This window comes from Siphateles boraxobius, unplaced genomic scaffold (assembly GCF_051911475.1).
Source record: "Siphateles boraxobius isolate OS27281-9 unplaced genomic scaffold, OSU_SipBor_1 8, whole genome shotgun sequence".
NCBI lineage: Eukaryota > Metazoa > Chordata > Actinopteri > Cypriniformes > Leuciscidae > Siphateles > Siphateles boraxobius.
The window spans coordinates 40,596,136-40,614,720 of NW_027509208.1; the positions used below are offsets into that span (position 1 = coordinate 40,596,136).

At 44.7% G+C, this 18,585-nt stretch overlaps 1 protein-coding gene across 1 annotated transcript in view; it reads left to right on the forward strand.

Annotated features, from left to right (window-relative positions):
* The window catches only part of fut8b (fucosyltransferase 8b (alpha (1,6) fucosyltransferase)), a 144,711-nt gene that overhangs the window by 97,819 nt on the left and 28,307 nt on the right, over positions 1–18,585 (forward strand). Inside the window, exons 4-5 of the mRNA XM_077219533.1 lie at positions 8,451–8,566; positions 12,335–12,500. Coding sequence (XP_077075648.1) covers positions 8,451–8,566; positions 12,335–12,500 — 282 coding nt within the window. The remainder of the gene's footprint in view (positions 1–8,450; positions 8,567–12,334; positions 12,501–18,585) is intronic.

An 18,585-nucleotide genomic window follows, 5' to 3' on the forward strand; every position in this document is an offset into this window, starting at 1 on the left:
CAATCTTGCGACTCTTGTAATTTCCTCTCGCAGTGAGTCAGTGACTGACAGTAATTCACTCGCTGTAATGTCATTTGGCCGCTGTCCCCTACTGTATCAGACTCTGTTTTGCTCTCCATCAGCAGTTCTGAAGTTCTGCCTCGTCTGATGCTCGTGTCACACACTCGGTAGATGGAATGGAAGTACAGCTGCATTATTGTGGATTAATTGAAAATATATATCTTTTTTGTTTAAATATAGAAATCACGATTCTCCCACAATTATGAATAGACCACTGAACAATAACATATAGTTTACTAGAGGTTCTGATGTTAAGGTTAATTGCTGCAGTGTAATTTAAAAAAAAATTATTTGAATTTTTTTAAAAATCAGTTTGAATAAATTATTCAATTACTCGCACAAACTCGCAATGGCGCACAAACACAGATTTGAATGTTCGCTGTGATTTTGTCAAAGGTTTAATAGACAGGCAAATCGTTGTAATTTAGGAATAAGATCCCTTGTGTGTTTGAATTGAGATCGCAATCTTTTAACAATTAATGTGTGTGTGTTGTGCATTTATATATATATATATATATATATATGTGTGTGTGTTTGTGTGTGTGTGTGTGTGTGTGTGTGTGTGTGTGTGTGTGTGTGTGTGTGTGTGTGTGTGTGTGTGTGCATATATATATATTCTAGATAGCACTTTATCATAATACAAAGCTGCTTATAGATGAACGACGGCCTACTTTTCCAGATTGCAGTTAGAGAAACATCTTTCAGATGTAATGGAATGTGAGTCTATTTGTTCATCAAGTTTATCTTCAAGGGTCTTCATTTTTCTTTATGGTTATGTGCTTCCCTTAAAGAATCTTGGGAAACCAAAACAGCTTCATGAAGTCTGGAATCCAAAATGTATGATACAGTATTGGAATGTTCATATAACTCCAGGGCTGGACTGGGACTAAAAATCGGCCCGGGCATTTTGGCCAAGACTGGCCCACTACATATAATCATAAACACAACCGATCTTTTCACGCCCCTGAATATGTAGGCTATACTAACTCCTATTAAAACCACTAATGCCATGTAGCCTATGAGTGAGTAGGAATGAGTAAGAGTTAATAGATGAAATAACTACTAATTGTAAAATACAATCAAACTACTCCACAATGGTGAATCCTAAAACAAGCTATAAGCTGCATTGGTATAGCAATACCAGTGTTTGACACAGGATTTTTGGTAAATCTGTGGTAGGTGGACTTCTGTCCCTTTAGGGGGGTCGGAGGATGTTAATGCGTAACTGGGTCATGGGTTCCTACACTCATAGCCTCAGTGTTCTGAAAGTTGCCTAGTTCTGCTTACCATAGTTCTCTACACTCACTCATTCTCTCCTGATCCTCCTCAATATCCTCATCAGACACTTGAAGGGGCCGTTTCTTTTTTTCACGCTATTTCTCTGCACATTCCTTGCGTTTCTTCTCCATCTCTGACTATTTTAATAGATACACACTGACACTGCACGCGCGCGCAGAGCCCAAAGGGGGAGGAGTTTAAAGATGTGATTGGACCAGCCCAGTGCCAATTAAGAAAATAACCAATGGGCCGCTGATCTACGTGTTTCATGGGCCGGTCTGTTAAAAAAAAAAAACCTACACTGACTTTTTTTGTCCAATGCATTACACTGGCACAAAGATCCCAGCGCCGCCAATTAAGCAAAACTAAACGAATGGGCCGCAGATGTATGAATATTATGGGCCGTTTAGACAAAAAAAAAATGTATATATTTTTTAAGTATCGGCCCAAAAAGCACGTCGGCCCACCGGTCAAATGCCCGGTATGCCCGATGGCCAGTCCAGCCCAGTATAACTCCAATAAATTATCTTTGTTGTAAAGTGTGTGGTCACCTCCTCTCTGCTTCAATCTTGTTACTCCTAACCAGAATAGGGGGACATATGTTTAAACTGTCATGGTTGGTTTTTGTATCGAAGTGGAAAACTCAGGAGATTGTAAGAGAAAATGTAAACACAACCACTTTAAACATAGATGATACAGGACAAAGAAACTAAAGCCTGGTTCACATGGCAGGATAATTAGGCTGATTTTAACCTCGATTTACCCCTTTTGACTATCTTAAGTATGCTTTGATTATCGTAAAATAATCTGATGAGATATTCCTGCCGTGTGTGGTGTGTTAAGAGTGCTCTCGTCTGCTCGGATGGACGTCGGGACCGCTCCGATCTCAAATCGGGGATATCCAACATGTTGGATTTTTTTGGCCCGATTTCTCCTCGTGTGTGGTGCCCCCCGGGGGACAAACGAGCACGCAGCCTGTGGACTGTGGCGTGTAGCCAATCAGAAAGCGAGGTGATGAGGTGCAGAGGAAGCACCGGGAAAACAAAATCAAAACAGCCGTCCATGCTCGCGTTGTCTCCACTTCTGTGACCATCGCCTTTTCTTTTGATAACGGTTAAAAACAAATTACAATCATCCGCCATAATTGTTTACTCTGAAGTCACGTTTGATCTCGAGGGATTTTGCAAGATTTTCCGTCTGACCTGGGAATGCTTGGGAGTCAAATCGCCCCGTGTGAACCAGGCTTAAGGAAACACAGGGCTTAAATACATAATGAGAGTAATCAACATGAACAGAAACAGGTGTGTGGAACTAATAAATATCCAGGGAAACTAACTAGGGAACTCAGGCAAACCAGAATAGGGAAAACATAAACAAAACACAATGAAACTTTAACGGTCACCAGGTGGCTCTCAAGGGCACTCCACATCGGGGGCCGGTTTCACAAAGATAGACTTTGACTATGGCTTAGATATAGTAGATAGTCAGACTTCAGATAGACATTGAAATCAGACCGTTGCACAAAGCACTTAAGACTCTGACTATCTTAAGTGGGACTACACTGCCGTGCAAAGGCAAAAGACCGTAACATCGTTTTTGGTCGAAAATGAGTTACTTATATTTTTGGCACATTCAAGACCTCCTTTATCATGTGGATAAGTAGCTTGAGTCAAATCCGTTGTTTTTTCGAGAAAATAATGGGTTGTCTTAACCGTAACATCCAAAAGCCCATGAGAAACCAAGGCAGAACACCGTAACACCAGTTACGGCTCTTTGGCTTTGTTTTGGAATGCTCACGCTTAAGTTACGGTACTCTGCCTTTTTTTACCCGCGCGTCAATATGAAGTTACGGTGCCGGCGTTCTATCAAATAATGCTACCTACCAGATTATACGGTGGTCTGCCTTTGTTTTACTCTCCATTAAAATTAAAATTACGATGTAGCCTGTGTAGAGCTGTGTACAGCTGCCATCAGTTCCTGTCTTCTGATGTCCTCAGAGCTTTGTCCTGCACTAATGCGGTCAGAACATTTAGTATGGTCTGAAACCGCTCCATCGACAAACGTGCGATAACGATCGCGAAGGATATATGCAGAGATGACAGAAAAATGTTACACATGCCATATCAGGTGAATACAACAAAGAACTAAAGCCCCGCCTCACCCAGTTCGGATACTGGACCTGGTTGACACAATCATGCATCTAGCTGGCAGAGTGCCAAAACTTCGCCGGCGCCTTCAGCACCGCCCTGAACCCGGTCGAGCTGACGCCGGACTAATATATCACAGGGAGTGATAATAATGAAGCAACAAGGGTATATTGGTGCATACTGCATAGCCTACAACATAAGGAAGCAAGAAGTGTTGGTGCATACAACATCAGACCAGCTTTTACAAGCAGGTTACAAATACAATCACAGCGTCCGGAATAAATCCGCGGGACAAGCGAAGTGCACAAGCACAATAATAGGGCAGACAGCTGAAACCACCGCATACTGAAAAGACGCGAAACACAGAAGGTTGTGCTATAAATGCATTAGTCGTCTAGGTAGTCCAGAACGCGCTCCCTACTGAGTCTCAAGGGGGAAAGCACTGCGTAGGCTAATTTTTCGTGAACGGACGAGGAGCGTGACACCTTCGAACCCGAATCTCGGCTGTGAAAGTATGCATCTTTCAGATCTACCGCTATGAACCAGTCTCCGGGTCGAATGTGCGCGAGGATCTGTTTTATTGTGATCATTTTGAACGCATGTTTAGCAAGTCTTATGCCACGCGGTACCACTTGAAAATACTCTTTATCCCATGGAGGTACTTTGTCATGTTTAATGTAGGCTATTAATATAGGGCCACCAGAATGCAACCAAAGCACAGGATAGCAATAAGAAGATGGCTATAATTGTAAATCATACAAAATAAACACCATGATCACTAGATTTTATACAGTTGTTGCTATAATGATTTTGTTAATGGTGATCAGCATGTGGAAGTTACTGCCTTTTGCCTTGGCATGACTTCTCACTTTTTGCTGACAATACAAAGGCAGAGTACAGTAACTTTAAAATAGTGGTCAAAAGTCAAGTTTGAGCTCAAGATTTTTTTATGTAGATAATTTTCATTACTTAAACATCAAATTGCCCGATTTTCAGTGTCCTACCTATAATTAATTTGGCGGGACAACTAAAAATCTTTAAAGTCATTTTTCTCAGTTCCACACTCTAGCGAGTTAAGGTCTTTTGCCTTTGTAGGGCAGTACACTGCAATGCATTCTGGGTAAAATAAGAAACTTTTCAAAGCAAAAAAACATGGCGGATCGAGTAAGCGCATTCAACCGCTCAGTGCAGTTTACCCCAGCGGAAAATATGTGTTTGTTGGAGGAGTATAACAGTTACAAGGACATTTTACTTGGGAAATTTAGCGGAGAAGTAGTAACAAGAAGAAATGTTTAATTTGGAAAAAGATTGCTACGACAGTTAACAGCTGTGGCGAACAGCTCCTCCTTTTATGCTTCCGCTCCTCCGTGAGAGATGCGAGACCGGTGCGTCTCACAGGTGACGTTCATTATCACTCAAGCCACCGGTCTCACGCCGTTCTCTCACGTTCCTCGGCCTCGTCCTGCTCGCCACAACCCTTTCTGTTCTCATAGCTTTTCCCATAACGTCGTCAGCAAACCACAAATTATGAGCTATTTTCCCTTTTCTTTTGGCTGTTTGTAATGTAACTGATTGTTACTGCTGGTTGCCAAGGTAACAGAGAGTCTTAGACCTAAGTTAGCCTGGGGGTAAGGTGTCTAGTTTTTTTGGTCTAAATTAAGTCAGTCTTTATTTTTGTGACACAGTCTAACTTGCATTAGACTAGTCTATGAGCAAATTTTAGACTTGTCTAACACTGTAGACCGGTCTAAAATAGCTTTGTGAAACCGGCCCCAGACTATTGTCATTCCCTCACAAACTACATCTCCCATAACTCACTGCCCGGACTCTTCATCAATTATCACATTCACCTGTTTCCAGGGCTGCCAACTTTTGAGTTTAGCTTGGCGTGAGACTACTCCAACGGGGGGGAGGGGGGGGGGGGGGTGGTCTGCACACGCAAGGTCTCTCGCTCGCTTACCTCTGCCGTGCGCGCGGTTTGGAGCACAATATCTTTACTCTAGATTACGGGATATTTAACTAATTTGCGGCACTGGCGTAGCCACGGGTGTGCCAGGGTGTGCCGGTGCCACCCACAGTAGCAGCTGGCACACCTAAAATAGATGCAGAATTCTCTTTTAAAGTTTTAATAAAAACATTTCCTAAACTTGGACTATTGTTGTTTACCTAAAATATTTGTACATTTAAAATGTATTTTAATTTTTTAATTATTATCGTTAAAAAAATATCTGCCGACATTCGCACTGCCAACCAATCCGCAAACAGCCGCAGACTGGTAATACGGTTGTGCTGTTGAGTCTCGCGCCTCATGAGGAGAAATAGAAACAATGAGCGCAGTTCACACAAAGAAACTTAATGAACATAGAGCGGTTAAAAAATTTAATGTGGAGTTTTCATATTTATAATATATGATATGATACAGTTAAGCACCACGACTGCTGAATACCATCACGATTGAAAATATGACACTGATTTCATATGACAGTTCAATAAACAAGTAATCAATATCAAGTCACTTACATTTTAGACACAATATTGACTGTTTTTCTATTTGAGCAGCGAAAATAGTTCCAAACAAACATCCCAAGAACCACAGCGCAGCTCACCGGAACACATAACATGCATTACTGAATGATTCCGCGCTTTGAATGAATCGATTGAGTCAAAGATTCAATGACCCATTAAACAACTACCTCATTCCTTAACGATTCAGCCGTTTGAATGAATCATTTGAATAAATGACCGAATAACTCACTCATTAAGACAGTCACCTGCCGCCCCCTACTGGTGGTTTAGTTTCGTGTTTAAAAGTAGGCTATAATTCTTTCCAATATCTTTTTTGTATCGTCAAAAAAGATTTAAAACAATCTCGTAACATTATTTAATGTAGTTGTAATTTTTCAGTGTAAATTAATTAATTTGATTGGTAACAGCATAGTGTCTAATTTTTTCAATTGAATGTATTGATCAAATCTAAGAATTTAAAATGAAAGATGAAGCATACGTTTAAACCGATTTCTGCATTTTTACTTGGACAAGAGAATGGCTGATTTACTTGTTCGAAGGACAAGCACAAGTAAAGCCTTAATGTTGAACCCTGAGTTATATTTTATATACTGTAGGCCTAGTATTAGGCCTATGTTTATGTGGCAAGCCAGTTTTACACATCAGCCCAGTCTATTCTGTAAAGTTAGTGATAAGCCGGGTCCGAGTTTTTTTTGCACATTAATTTGACAATAAATGTGGCACACCCAATTTTTCTTATGCACACCCAGAGACGCTTTTCTGGCTACGCTAGTGATTTGCGGTATAACTAGTCGATCGCGAGTGGCTCAACAGGTAGATATATAGATAAACTCATCTTTCAGGCATTTTACCTACCGGGTTGACACTTAAGCGTGAGAAATCGGGGGTGTGGCGTGAGAGCGTGAGAATTGGGTCAATTGCGTGTGTCTCACGCTCAATGCGTGAGAGTTGGCAGCCCTGTGTTTCTCATTATCTTGTTTAGCTCACCCCATATAAGCCTGGTTTTCTCAGACATTATCTGCAAAGTCTTGTCTAGTGTTACACTGCAGTTCTCCCTGGTTTAATGACACTTGGTTTTTGGATTTCTTGCCTGTTCCGTGGATTACTTGTTTGCCCGTGTTCCCTGCCTTGTTGTGGTTGTTATTGTTTGGACTGATTACCCGGTGTTTATGACCTTTGCCTGTTTTTGACTACGATTGTGGATTACCCTTTCAAATAAATTGCATTTAGATCCTCAACCTTTGTGTCTCAGAGCAGTTCGTGACCGAAACTAAGGGGATGTTTACACAACACCATTTTCAACTAAAAACTTAATACTTTTTATGCGTTTTGGCTGTTTGTTTACATGAAAACTGCCTTTTGGGTGCCTGAAATGCAAACTTTTAAAAAAGCGGGTTTTTTAAGTGCACATTTTTGAAAACGGTCTCCATGTAAACAACAAAGACGATGATGTCATGCATGCACATGCATATTACGTGTTCAGTCTATAGTGTTTCGTCACCATCTAATGGCCTGGCAGCAGAATACAGGGTTTTTTGGTCGATTTTGTGGATCTGTGTGAATGAGGATCATTTTGACAATGATGTCATCTGTGTGCGGAAAACTCAAAGGAAAAACGTCTCCGTTATAAGCATATCATTGTCGTATAAACGTACCCTTAGCCAAAACAGAACATGCATGTTACATAAATCTGCAGTAAAGTAGTACAAATTCTAGTCTTTGTCATTTGCTTTAAAATTAAAAGCCCTTTTTGCAGCTTTTGAATCAATTAGTATTCCCTCCTCCACTCTTGCAAATTGTGCTAACATGCTCTATTGATTTCTCCACGCTAATCTTTGTTCCTTTGCATATATACCCTCATGCATATGCATTCAGCAGAAGAATTAATATTAATGTAAGATTACCATATTAATACTTAGTATAAGCGATCTACTCAGTGGTTTTAGCACTTGGACGCATATTGACCCGTTTATCGCCCCTTAAAAACAAATAGAAATATTCAGTAAACATTCAGTTATTAAATAAAAGCTCAATATGATAATATGTGATATTAAACAAGCAGTTGTTTGTGTCATGCAGAGTTTCCCAAATGCTTGTTAGTTAAGAGGTGATTTAATCTAAATCAGTTGAATAGAAACGAACACTGCCAAACTGTAATTAGCAATTATGCTTTAGACGAATGTAGGCAGCAAATTTATGCAGTGCACTAAACGCTATTGAACATCACAGCAGACATTTATGATTATTTTATTCATGGCCAATTCATAATCAGGCTCCAGTGAATCAACATTTGGAGCCTGTCGTTTTTCGTGTCGCTCTCCGTTTGTTTACGGTCTGATTGCTTTCTTCATAGACGGTGTGAGAAGAGCAGACAGAACCGCTGTTTGCAAACTCTAAGCTGCGGAAGCGGTTCCCTAACAAACCGTGTGTGTTTTGCAGGATGCCGGAAGGACAGTCGGATGGGCCAATATCGTCAGGAAGACTCCGCTCTCTTGAGGAACAGCTAAGCCGAGCCAAACAGAAGATCCACAGTTTTCAGAGATTATCTGGAGAAGGCAAGTAAAGAGATAAACAGGACTAAGTCTCCCTTTCTTAACCCAAACAGAACCCTTGTCCATGCGAACGGGTCTGACCCAAACTCACACCATTGTTTGAGCCAGTGTTGTTGATTCGGGGCTGATTTTGATAGCGTCACTGAGTCACAGTGTTTGCTATTCAGGGGGCAATCAGCCTATGAATGTCATACTTATAGTTGCATATTAAAACTGGATGCAAGAAAGTATTTTAAAGTGCCCCTATTATGCTTTTTCGGGTATATATACTTTTATGTAGTGTGTAATATGGCTGTTTGTGATTGTAAAGGTCTGCCAACTTTCAAATATCCAAGTGAAGATAAATGGAGTTATTGTCTCCCAAAAGAAAGAAGCGATTCAAGTCTTACTTCCTACTGAACCTGCGTAGCAAATTTACATATTGCCAGCCTATGGTCTTCATTGGCTGCCATGTTGTGGACATGTTGAGAAGACGCTGTTTTCTGCACAGCGAAAGCAAATCTGGATAATGGATAAATATGTTAAATCCCATGCCATCGTTACTGTTCAAATTACTAATTAAGTGCTGAGGAAGATCCAGAGCTAAAATTCCGATAGGTAAATTGGCTTCCAACAGACTGGGCCCTCTGACCAATCAGAGCAGAGTAGGCTATCGGAAAGGAGGGGCTTAGAGAGATTAGAGATTCTTGATCAAACCGTTTCAGATACTGAGAAAAGAGTTGATGCTGCAATATATAATATGAGAAAATGAAGTGGGTTTTTTTACCTTATGCATGTAAACCTATTGTAGGAGACTTCAAAACAAAATGAGGATCCTTTAAAATAGAATAATAGAGGCACTTTAGCAATGAAAAAACTGATCTCTGAGCATGCCGTTTATATTCTGGCCGAAATTTCCACAAGTCAAAAAATAAATACGACCACCTCACGTTGTGTCAATCACGTTTACACACTGCCTCCGAAAAAAATTCTGATCAGGTTTGATTTTCTGCGTTTTTCACATCCATAGCAAGCATTTTGAGAGGTGTTTTGACAATTCAGAGCCACCGTACAAGCGAACGCCAAAATCCAGACCTGTTCAGGATCAATTGGTTCACGGAAATTGGTGGTTTTCATTCTAATATGTGGCTCCAGTCTCACTAGCAAAGCATCAAACTGAGCCACTGACATCCTGAAGTAAACTTTGAATCGCTCAGGATAATCTCGCAGTGAACTCTCCTTCCTCTCTGCGCAATCTCAGGATTGGATGGTCCCAATATATCCTCATTATTTTTCTCTATTTAAGAAGAGAGAGGACAGCAAAATCATCCTCACCGCTTGAAGACTCCATTTTGTATTGTTTTGTGATTTTTTTTTTTTTCCCAACGTATTAATAAAAACACATCGAACTCAGAGTGGAAGGTTTCTGTGCGTGACAAATTTTTAGGATGACGAATATGAAAAAAACGTTTACAAAAATGTCTTAGTGTGCAAGGACCTTTAAGGTTTTGTTGTCCTCTTTCTTCTCAAAAAGAGGAAATATTGTGTCCATCCAATCCTGAGATTGCTAAGAGAGGAAGGAGTTACACCTCCTTATCAAGGAGCTGCAGGATTACCCCGAGCGATTCAAAGTTTACAGAGGCAGTGTGTAAACGTGAGGTCGTATATATTTTTTAACGTGAACATTTCTGACGAGAATATGGACTCCGTGTCCAAGGACCTTTAGACTTGCAGATTGACATCCTTGTAGGTTTAACAGAATCACAACAGAATGATTCATTGTGTAGGTAGAGTTTGAATGTTTGCACACGTTCATGTGCATTTATATCTGTATATTCAAGTCTCTGCATGCATAATCATCAGGGTCAGGATGGGTGAAATTTCCTTGCCGCAGGATCTGCCAAAAATAACTACCAACATCATTATCATCACCCGGGGCCAGAGGTCACAGATATATAAGAATCATCCTTAAAGAGTCTCTCTCTCCTCGTGCTTGTTCTGACCCCTATAAAAGGACCGATAGATGCTGTGTGTCTCACTCAGGTCACCTCTGCTGTATTATGAGGATGGATTCGAGGATAAACCAGCTGTCTTTGAAAACCCTAGTGAGCTGCCCACCTACACAACACCTGAAGTCAAGGAGAAGATCTATAGCCATAGGGCTTATTGAAATTATTCTTCACTAGAATAGAACAGCATTTGTTTATATAGTTGTGACGTGTGTTATCCTGCTAGAAGTATCCATCAGAAGATGATTCATTGTGGTTAAAAAGGGATGGACATGATCAGCAACAATACTCAGGTCGACTGTGGTGTTTAAATGATGCTGAATTGGTACTAAGAGTCTCAAAGTGTGTCAAGAAACACCCATTATAGCACCAGCACCAGAACCGCTGATACGAGACCGGATCATCCATGCTTTCATGTTGTTTTCACCAATTTCTGACCCGAACATCTGAATGTCACAGCAGAAATCCAGACTCATCAGACCAGGCAACGTTTTTCAGTCTTCTTTAGTCCGGTTTTAGTGAGTCTGTGTGAATTATAGCCTCAGTTTTTTGTTCTGAGCTGACAGGAGCGTCACTGGTGTTTCTTTCATTCTCTGTAAACCCTACAGATCAATGTGTGTGATCTCAGTGATCTTAAAATAACTGTAAATAAAAAATACACTGTTGTGGACGTTGTTTAATTCATTAATGTGTTTACTGGAAGACAAAATGAAAAATACACAGTTGTGGACGTTGTTTAATTCATTAATGTGTTTACTGTGTTAATGGACTGAGGATGGGAGTAGGATTCGGTATTCGGTTTCGGATTCGGCAGAATCTTAACCATTGGATTCGGTATTCGGCCGAACCCCAAAAATTTGGATTCGGTGCATCCCTAGTTTGAACTTCAGCAGAACGTCTTGATCATGTCTACATGCCTAAATGCTTTGAGTTGCTGCCATGTGATTGGCTGATTATATATTTGCGTTAATAAGCAGTTGAACAGGTGTACGTAATGAAGTGGCTGATGAGTGTATATATACTTTACTTTTGTCTGTGTGTGTGTATGTATGCATGTATATATTAATATTAATATACACACACACAAAGACACATTTTCCTTCTTACATTTGTTTCACAGAACTATATACATCATTAAAGTGTAGATGCTATAAATAAATACTGATTAACAAATAAAAATAATTGAACCTAATATTTGCGATTGCTATTTATTTGTTTATGCTTATTAGACTACCTTGTTCTTAGTTTGGAAACATGCTAACTGTGAGAAGCACCATTGAGCAGTTACTTCTGAGGCTTCGTTTCCATTAGGATGCTGCCTATGTAGTGAGTATACAGCAGGGCAGCTCACTGGGGATCGGGACAGATCTTTCATTCAGGGTCACCCGTCCCGCTGGCATTATACCCTGGAGGGATTTCTCCAAAAGCACTGAACTGAACGTATTACATAAGAGCCAAAGCTGGAGACCGAGCAGAGCGAGAGACGAATGAGAACAGAATCAAAAAGAGGACAGTCTAAATCTGTAGGGGAGATCTACAGCAATTCTAACCTTTTTTGCAATTTCCTTCTAAACTCACACACTATTACAAATCTACCTGCCATATTTTTATATAAAACACATATGTCAGCAGTAATAACTGCTAAGTCAACTGCAGTCTTCAACTAGATACTTTTCTTTTGTACTAAGGCCCTTAAGCTGTGATTATCATCACATTATATCACATCTTCTCAGACCTTATTCCTTAATTAGAGCACTTTTGAATCTCTCATTCTCTTTCTCAGTTGGCCCGGGTCGAGGACAGGAAGAGTTGCGGAGGAAGGTGGAGAATGGAGTGAAAGAGCTGTGGTATTTTATTCGAAGCGAGATCCAGAAGCTGAGTCACATCAACCCGACCGACAGACAGAAACACACAGACACACTCCTGCAGGACCTGGGTCACCAACAGAGGTCAGACGCTACTATCCTCTTTTATTGCTCAGTATACTCTGGCTGGATGTTTCATTCATTTCAACTTGGTCTTTAAAGGGGATTGTGCCAGAATCACTTTTAAGATTGTTTTTTTATCAATCTTAAAAGTGTCCGCGGTGTGTGTACACAACCACCCTATTATGGTAAAAATCCATCCACTCCAAAAATCCTTTTGTTATTTTCCAAGGTGTAATCCATCGCCTCGCGGGAGCCGCCATTGTAGAAGAACTTCACCTGCTGTTAGCATCCCATTGACTCCCATTCATTTTGGCGTCACTTTGACAGCGAATAACTTTACATCTGAGGCGTCCAAAGACTTCATTTGTCCATTATTAATTTCTAAAGAAACACGACAATGTATAAAAGGCTCCATTACTTTGTATCTTACGTTATTGCCCCGTAGAAGCCGTTTTTGTAAAAACAGGCTAGCGATTGCGTCATAACCACGCGACTCTCTGTCGCACAGAAGAGAAATTACCGTATAAACAGGAGGAGAAGCTCCAGGCAATCTTTTACTGTCTATGAGGCAATCGGGGGGACATAGAGAAATAAAGTCAAGGGAGAAGCCCATAGATAGAGAGTCCATAAAAGCAACGGGACAAAATATTTCAACAGCGTTTTTGAGGAATTAGGTGATTCAGATTTGTCTTGGCACAGCTACTAGAAGATTTACAACTGTCAGACTGTCGTCAAGCTAAGTTTGAGCCTGCGCAGTCGCTCAGCCATCAGGAAGGGAGTGCTTCTAATGGGCTTCAGTTTTCTCCGTTGAAATCAAGGGGGTCGCTGTGTCCATTTCTATTACTGTCTATGTTATTTTCCCCATAAATCTAATACACGGTCTCCCGTTCAGGAATGCTTTGGATGTGTGTGCTCAGAACACCACATATCAAAAGTTTAAACTGATATGGCTATAAAATGAAAATAATAAAATAATTAAAATAATGATGACGAAGAACGTCCTGGTTGCGTATGCAACCCACCGTTCCCTGAAGGAGGGAACGGAGGACGTAGTCGACGCGACTGAAATGGGATCACGCTAGGGAGCCTATCATCTTCGATTACTATTGAACGAGCCAATGGAATTTGGCGTGCGTGATTTGCATCACACACTCCGCCCCCGCGGCGCGGGTATAAATACGGAAGTGGATGCACGCACTAGTTGCTTTTCGCTGAGGAGCCGAGAGTAACCCGGGGTCAGCGGTGGTCCAGCGGTAGTGGCAAGGGGACTACGTCCTCCGTTCCCTCCTTCAGGGAACGGTGGGTTGCATACGCAACCAGGACGTTCCCTTTCAGTCGATAACGTCGGACGTAGTCGACGCGACTGAAATGGGATCAACCATTGAACACGCCACTAACGCTGCCACCTTCCAGTGCCTAAACCAAAGCCTCCTGATGCCCCCGCAAACTTAAGGCGGGGAAGGACAGGGCTTAGGCCAGGGAAGTCACTGCTGTTCCTACAGGACCACTGGGAAAGCGTTCCCCGTACGTTGGAAGGAAGGGACGCTGCGGAAGCCACATCCAACCCAGAGGGAGGTAATGTGGAGAATACACATATGAACTGGGCGGAAACCGGGCAGTCTAACATATGGAATGTCACTGGGGTGGCTCCAGCCTAAGACGGGGGGAGACACACCGGACAGTGACGGCAGAGAGACTCTGCCGAGGGGAGACACGGGCTCACCGCAGGGAGCCGTATCGTGGAAGAATACACATATGGGGTCACCGAAGGGACCGCAACATATGGACCCAGCCTAACACAGGTTCCACACTGCTTACGAGTGGTAGGCCTAACACCAGACGTTCCGCACGTCCGACGTCGGAGGGGTGTGGAGGAACTCAACAGGGTTCAATTTTAAGGGAACTCAACTGGAGTAAAAAGGCGCACGTATCCAGTCCATAGGAGGGGAATGGCGCAGCAAGCCGACACTTGAACCGGGCTCACGGTGAAACTGGCTTCATGAGAAGGGAGCCCACGGGAAGCAGCGGTTCAACCAGGTGTCGTCCAGCCCCCAACTCTAGAATCTGTTTAGCAAAGTATATCGTCAACGCCCAGGCGGAGCCCTTTACACTCATCATAGAGGAGCTCAACACCTAAGTGGACATGTTGCATCTCGGATCTTTGCCGAAATGAAGGCAACCACTAAGTGCAACTTTGCATGGAAACAGCCTTCCCTCTCTGCTGCATTCCAACAGATATTTGAAGAGCTGGTCTGAGGTCTATGACTTGCATTCTGTACACGTCCAAGCAAACGGACAGAGAAGCCAGGGCTGGATCTGCCACCTCCAGGGCAGCGCTTGCAGGCTCACCACCTGCTCCTATTACGGGAGAGGTAGGAACCTTGGGCACAATCCGAGCCGGGGTCTCACCTGTGAGAGTTAGCCGGCCCAGACTCCAGGCACAATACGTTGACCGAAAGCGAGCAAGTCCCTACCCTCTAGTAGAGACCACGCGAGCAGGAGAACTGATATAACAGAATTTTTAACTCACTACCTGCAGTGGCTCAGGGGCGGTCTCTGCAGTGCAGTCGCACCAGGGACAAGGCCCAAGAGGATAAAGAGGGACACAAGGATTTACAAGACCTTGCTCCTCAGGAACCTGACGACCAGAACGTGCTTCTGCATACTTCTGCAACACGATGAGCGTCGTTTAAACACCGAGGCAACATCATTTTGAGGGTGATTTAGGAAAACAGCCTACTGCAACCCATTTTGCAGGAAAGAGAGCACTGAAGTGATCGAAAGCTTTCAGGATCTCCTCAGGAGAGAAGACGCACTCAACGACTAGGTTCCACTTCTAAAGGCGTAAGCACGCTACCCAATTCTAGGGGGTGCTCGCAGAAGTGATGGTAACTATCACATGTCTTGTGATAGCCACCTGAACCTCCGCGTTCAGATGTAAGACCGCCCGGAATCTCCGGGGGAAGAACGCGTGTGCCATCGTGCCCCGTCCCCGAAAGAGTTTCCAGGGGAAGTCAGGAAGGCTGTTGAAGGGAACCAGGTCTAGTTGGGCCAATAAGGGGCAACTATGAAGACCTGTTCCTCTCCTGACATGGCACGTAGGTGCAAGTGACGGGCGCAAAAGACAGGAGCATTGCTCAACACAACATGTGAAGATCACTGGGCTTCAGGAGCATTTTCTGCTCAGCACTTGGGTGTGACAAGTTCACTGAGCTTCAGGAGCATTCCTGCTCAACACCTGAGTGTGATAAACTCACCGAGCTTCAGGAGCATTTCTGCTCAACACTTGAGCACGAAGAACCTCACTGAGCGACAGGAGCATTTCTGCTCAGCACTTGAGTGTGACAAGTTCACTGAACTTCAGGAGCATTCCCTCACTGAGCTTCAGGAGCATTTCTGCTCAACACTTGAGTGCGAAGAATTTCACTGAACGACAGGAGCATTTCTGCTCAGCACTTGAGTGTGACAAGTTCACTGAGCTTCAGGAGCATTACTGCTCAACACCTGAGTGTGATAAACTCACTGAGCTTCAGGAGCATTACTGCTCAACACTTGAGTGCGAGGAACTTCACTGAGCACCAGGAGCATTTCTGCTCAGCACTGCGTGTGATGAATTCACTGCGCTACCTGTGATGGACTCACTGAGCTACAGGAGCATTGCTGCTCAACACCTGAGTGCGATGAACTTCACTGAGTTTCAGGAGCAACTCTGCTCAACATGAAGTGTGATGATCTCACTGACCTGAGCAGCGCAAGGCGACCCTGAGTCGCCGTCACTTCTTAGAAGGCTCACTGGGGTTAAACGTATTCTGCGGGCCCCTGGGACAGCTGGGACCCCGTGTTTGTCCAAGGGTAGTCCGCTCGGTTTACTCAAACACTGGCGGAAAAATAAAACCGGGGGGGCAATTGAGCGGCCCCGGAATGGTCAAGACCCAGCGGACCCAGGGGATGGAGTCTCCACTTGCCCTGGCTATAACTGTCGTGAGGCTCGATGGCGGCACGATTGAGTAAGCGGGAGGGGTGGAACAAGGCGCCCTCAGAAGCGTCTGACTCCAAGGAGGAGGTGACGGGAGAGTTTGTGACACCCGCAATGTCTAACAACTCGAGGCACGAATGCCCGTGTAGTCGGGGGTCGCCCAGGCCCCCGTTAAAACACGCCCTTGGTCACCTCGGGACTCGATCGTAAGGCTAGCGCTGAAGCGGTCACATACGGAGGAAGCCAACTTAGGCTGTCGCTATCGTATACCCCAGGAGCCTCTGAATCTTTTCAGTGGGACCCTTTCTCACTTCAACACCGGCTGAACACATTCTCACTGGAGAGACGTGTTGGATCGAGTACCTCTCCAAAACTGAAACAGAGATACTCAGCCCGTGGGCGAGCTCTCTTCCAGTTGACCTGAAGACCCAACGGGCTCTGGAGCACTCGAGGGGAAGGACACCACGTGTCCTTCAGGCCAAAGCTGCAGACCAATCTTGGGCCAAGATGGTCACAACCCACCACCTAGTAGCACGAAGAACGAGTTTACAACTGGCCTTCGTACCGGCTGGAGGAGCGGCTATATCAAATCCTTCGCCAGCAGGATGAGATAAGCACGCACAAGTCAGGAGCACTGCTCAACACTTGGTGTGAAGAATATCACTGAATTTTCAGGAGCACGTCTGCTCAACACCTAATGTGATGTTACTATCACTGACCTGAGCGGGGTCGCCGAGCCTGAGGTGGGGCAGCAAAGTAGAGACAGTGGTGTTAGTGTGCAGTGCAACACTTACCTGTCTCCACCAGCGGCAGGGGACGTGAGAAGGCGGATGACCGGGTCCTCGAACGCCCCAAGCTGCCTGTTGGCGACCAAGGGAAGCTGGGGGATGTAAGGCTATTATACAGGGTCACATCCGCCATACTGGCCCACTTGGGACTCAGGAATAGAAAAATTGCTCTTTTTCTGAATATGTGGGTACCGCTGACCCCGTTTTTATAGGGGCCAGCGGCGGAATAGACACACACATAACAAAAAAACTCCAGCCGGCCCTCCAACCAGCCAGAGGGAGTGGATCGGCGACCACTCCACAAGCAACTCCTCCATCCCTGAGAGCCCGTCCAGGTTCAGCGTTTTCTTTTGCGCTGGAACTTACCACCTGGCTTGGCAGCACCTGGAGCGGGCTGGGCGCCCCTTCCGCGGCCGGCTCCGCGCCGGAACCTGGGTGAAGGCTGCTGCGGTGGTTCGGCGGGAGCTGAGGCGGCTGCAGGCGGACGCCCTCGGCGACGAGCAGGCGGAGGATCTGACCTCGGGGGGCGGGTGAAGGCAGCAGCGTCCCTCCGAGGCAGGATGTGCCGGATGGCCTCCGTCTGCTTCTGAGCTGTAGAGAACTGTTGGGCAAAGTTCTCCACAGCGTCGCCGAATAACCCAACCTGGGAAATGGGAGAGTCCAGGAACCGAACCTTGTCCGCATCTCTCATATCGGCCAGGTTGAGCCAGAGATGGCGCTCCTGGACCACTAGTGTGGACATCGCCGAACCCACCGCGCGAGCTGCAACCTTCGCCGCCCGGAGGGCGAGGTCAGTTGCAGTGCGGAGCTCACCCATGAGCTCAGGGTCCGAACTACCCTCGTGCATGTTCATGAGTGCCTGGGCCTGGTGGACCTGGAGCAACGCCATGGCATGCAAGGAGGAAGCGGCTTGCCCACAAGCTTTGTAAGCCTTGCCCGTAAGAGCGGACGAGAACTTACAGGCTTTAGAGGGGTGACGAGGATCACCTCTCCAGGAAGCGGCCGCCGTTGGGCATAACTGCATCGCAACGGCCCGCTCCACCGGAGGGATAGCCTCGTAACCCTTCACCGCTCCCCCATCAAGGGTAGTGAGAGGGGAGGAGCTACTCAGGCGGTTTCTGGCAGAGAAAGGTGCCATCCATGCCCTCGTAAGCTCCTCATGCACTTCAGGAAAGAAAGGAACCGGGGCGGCGGACTGAGAACCAGTACGGCCCGCCCCGATATACCAATCATCCAACCGAGACGGCTCGGGACACGGTGGAGGGTTCCACACGAGCCCTACCGCCTCGGCGGCCTTTTTCAGCATAGCTGACATCTCTGGATCTGGCTCGGGCAACACTGG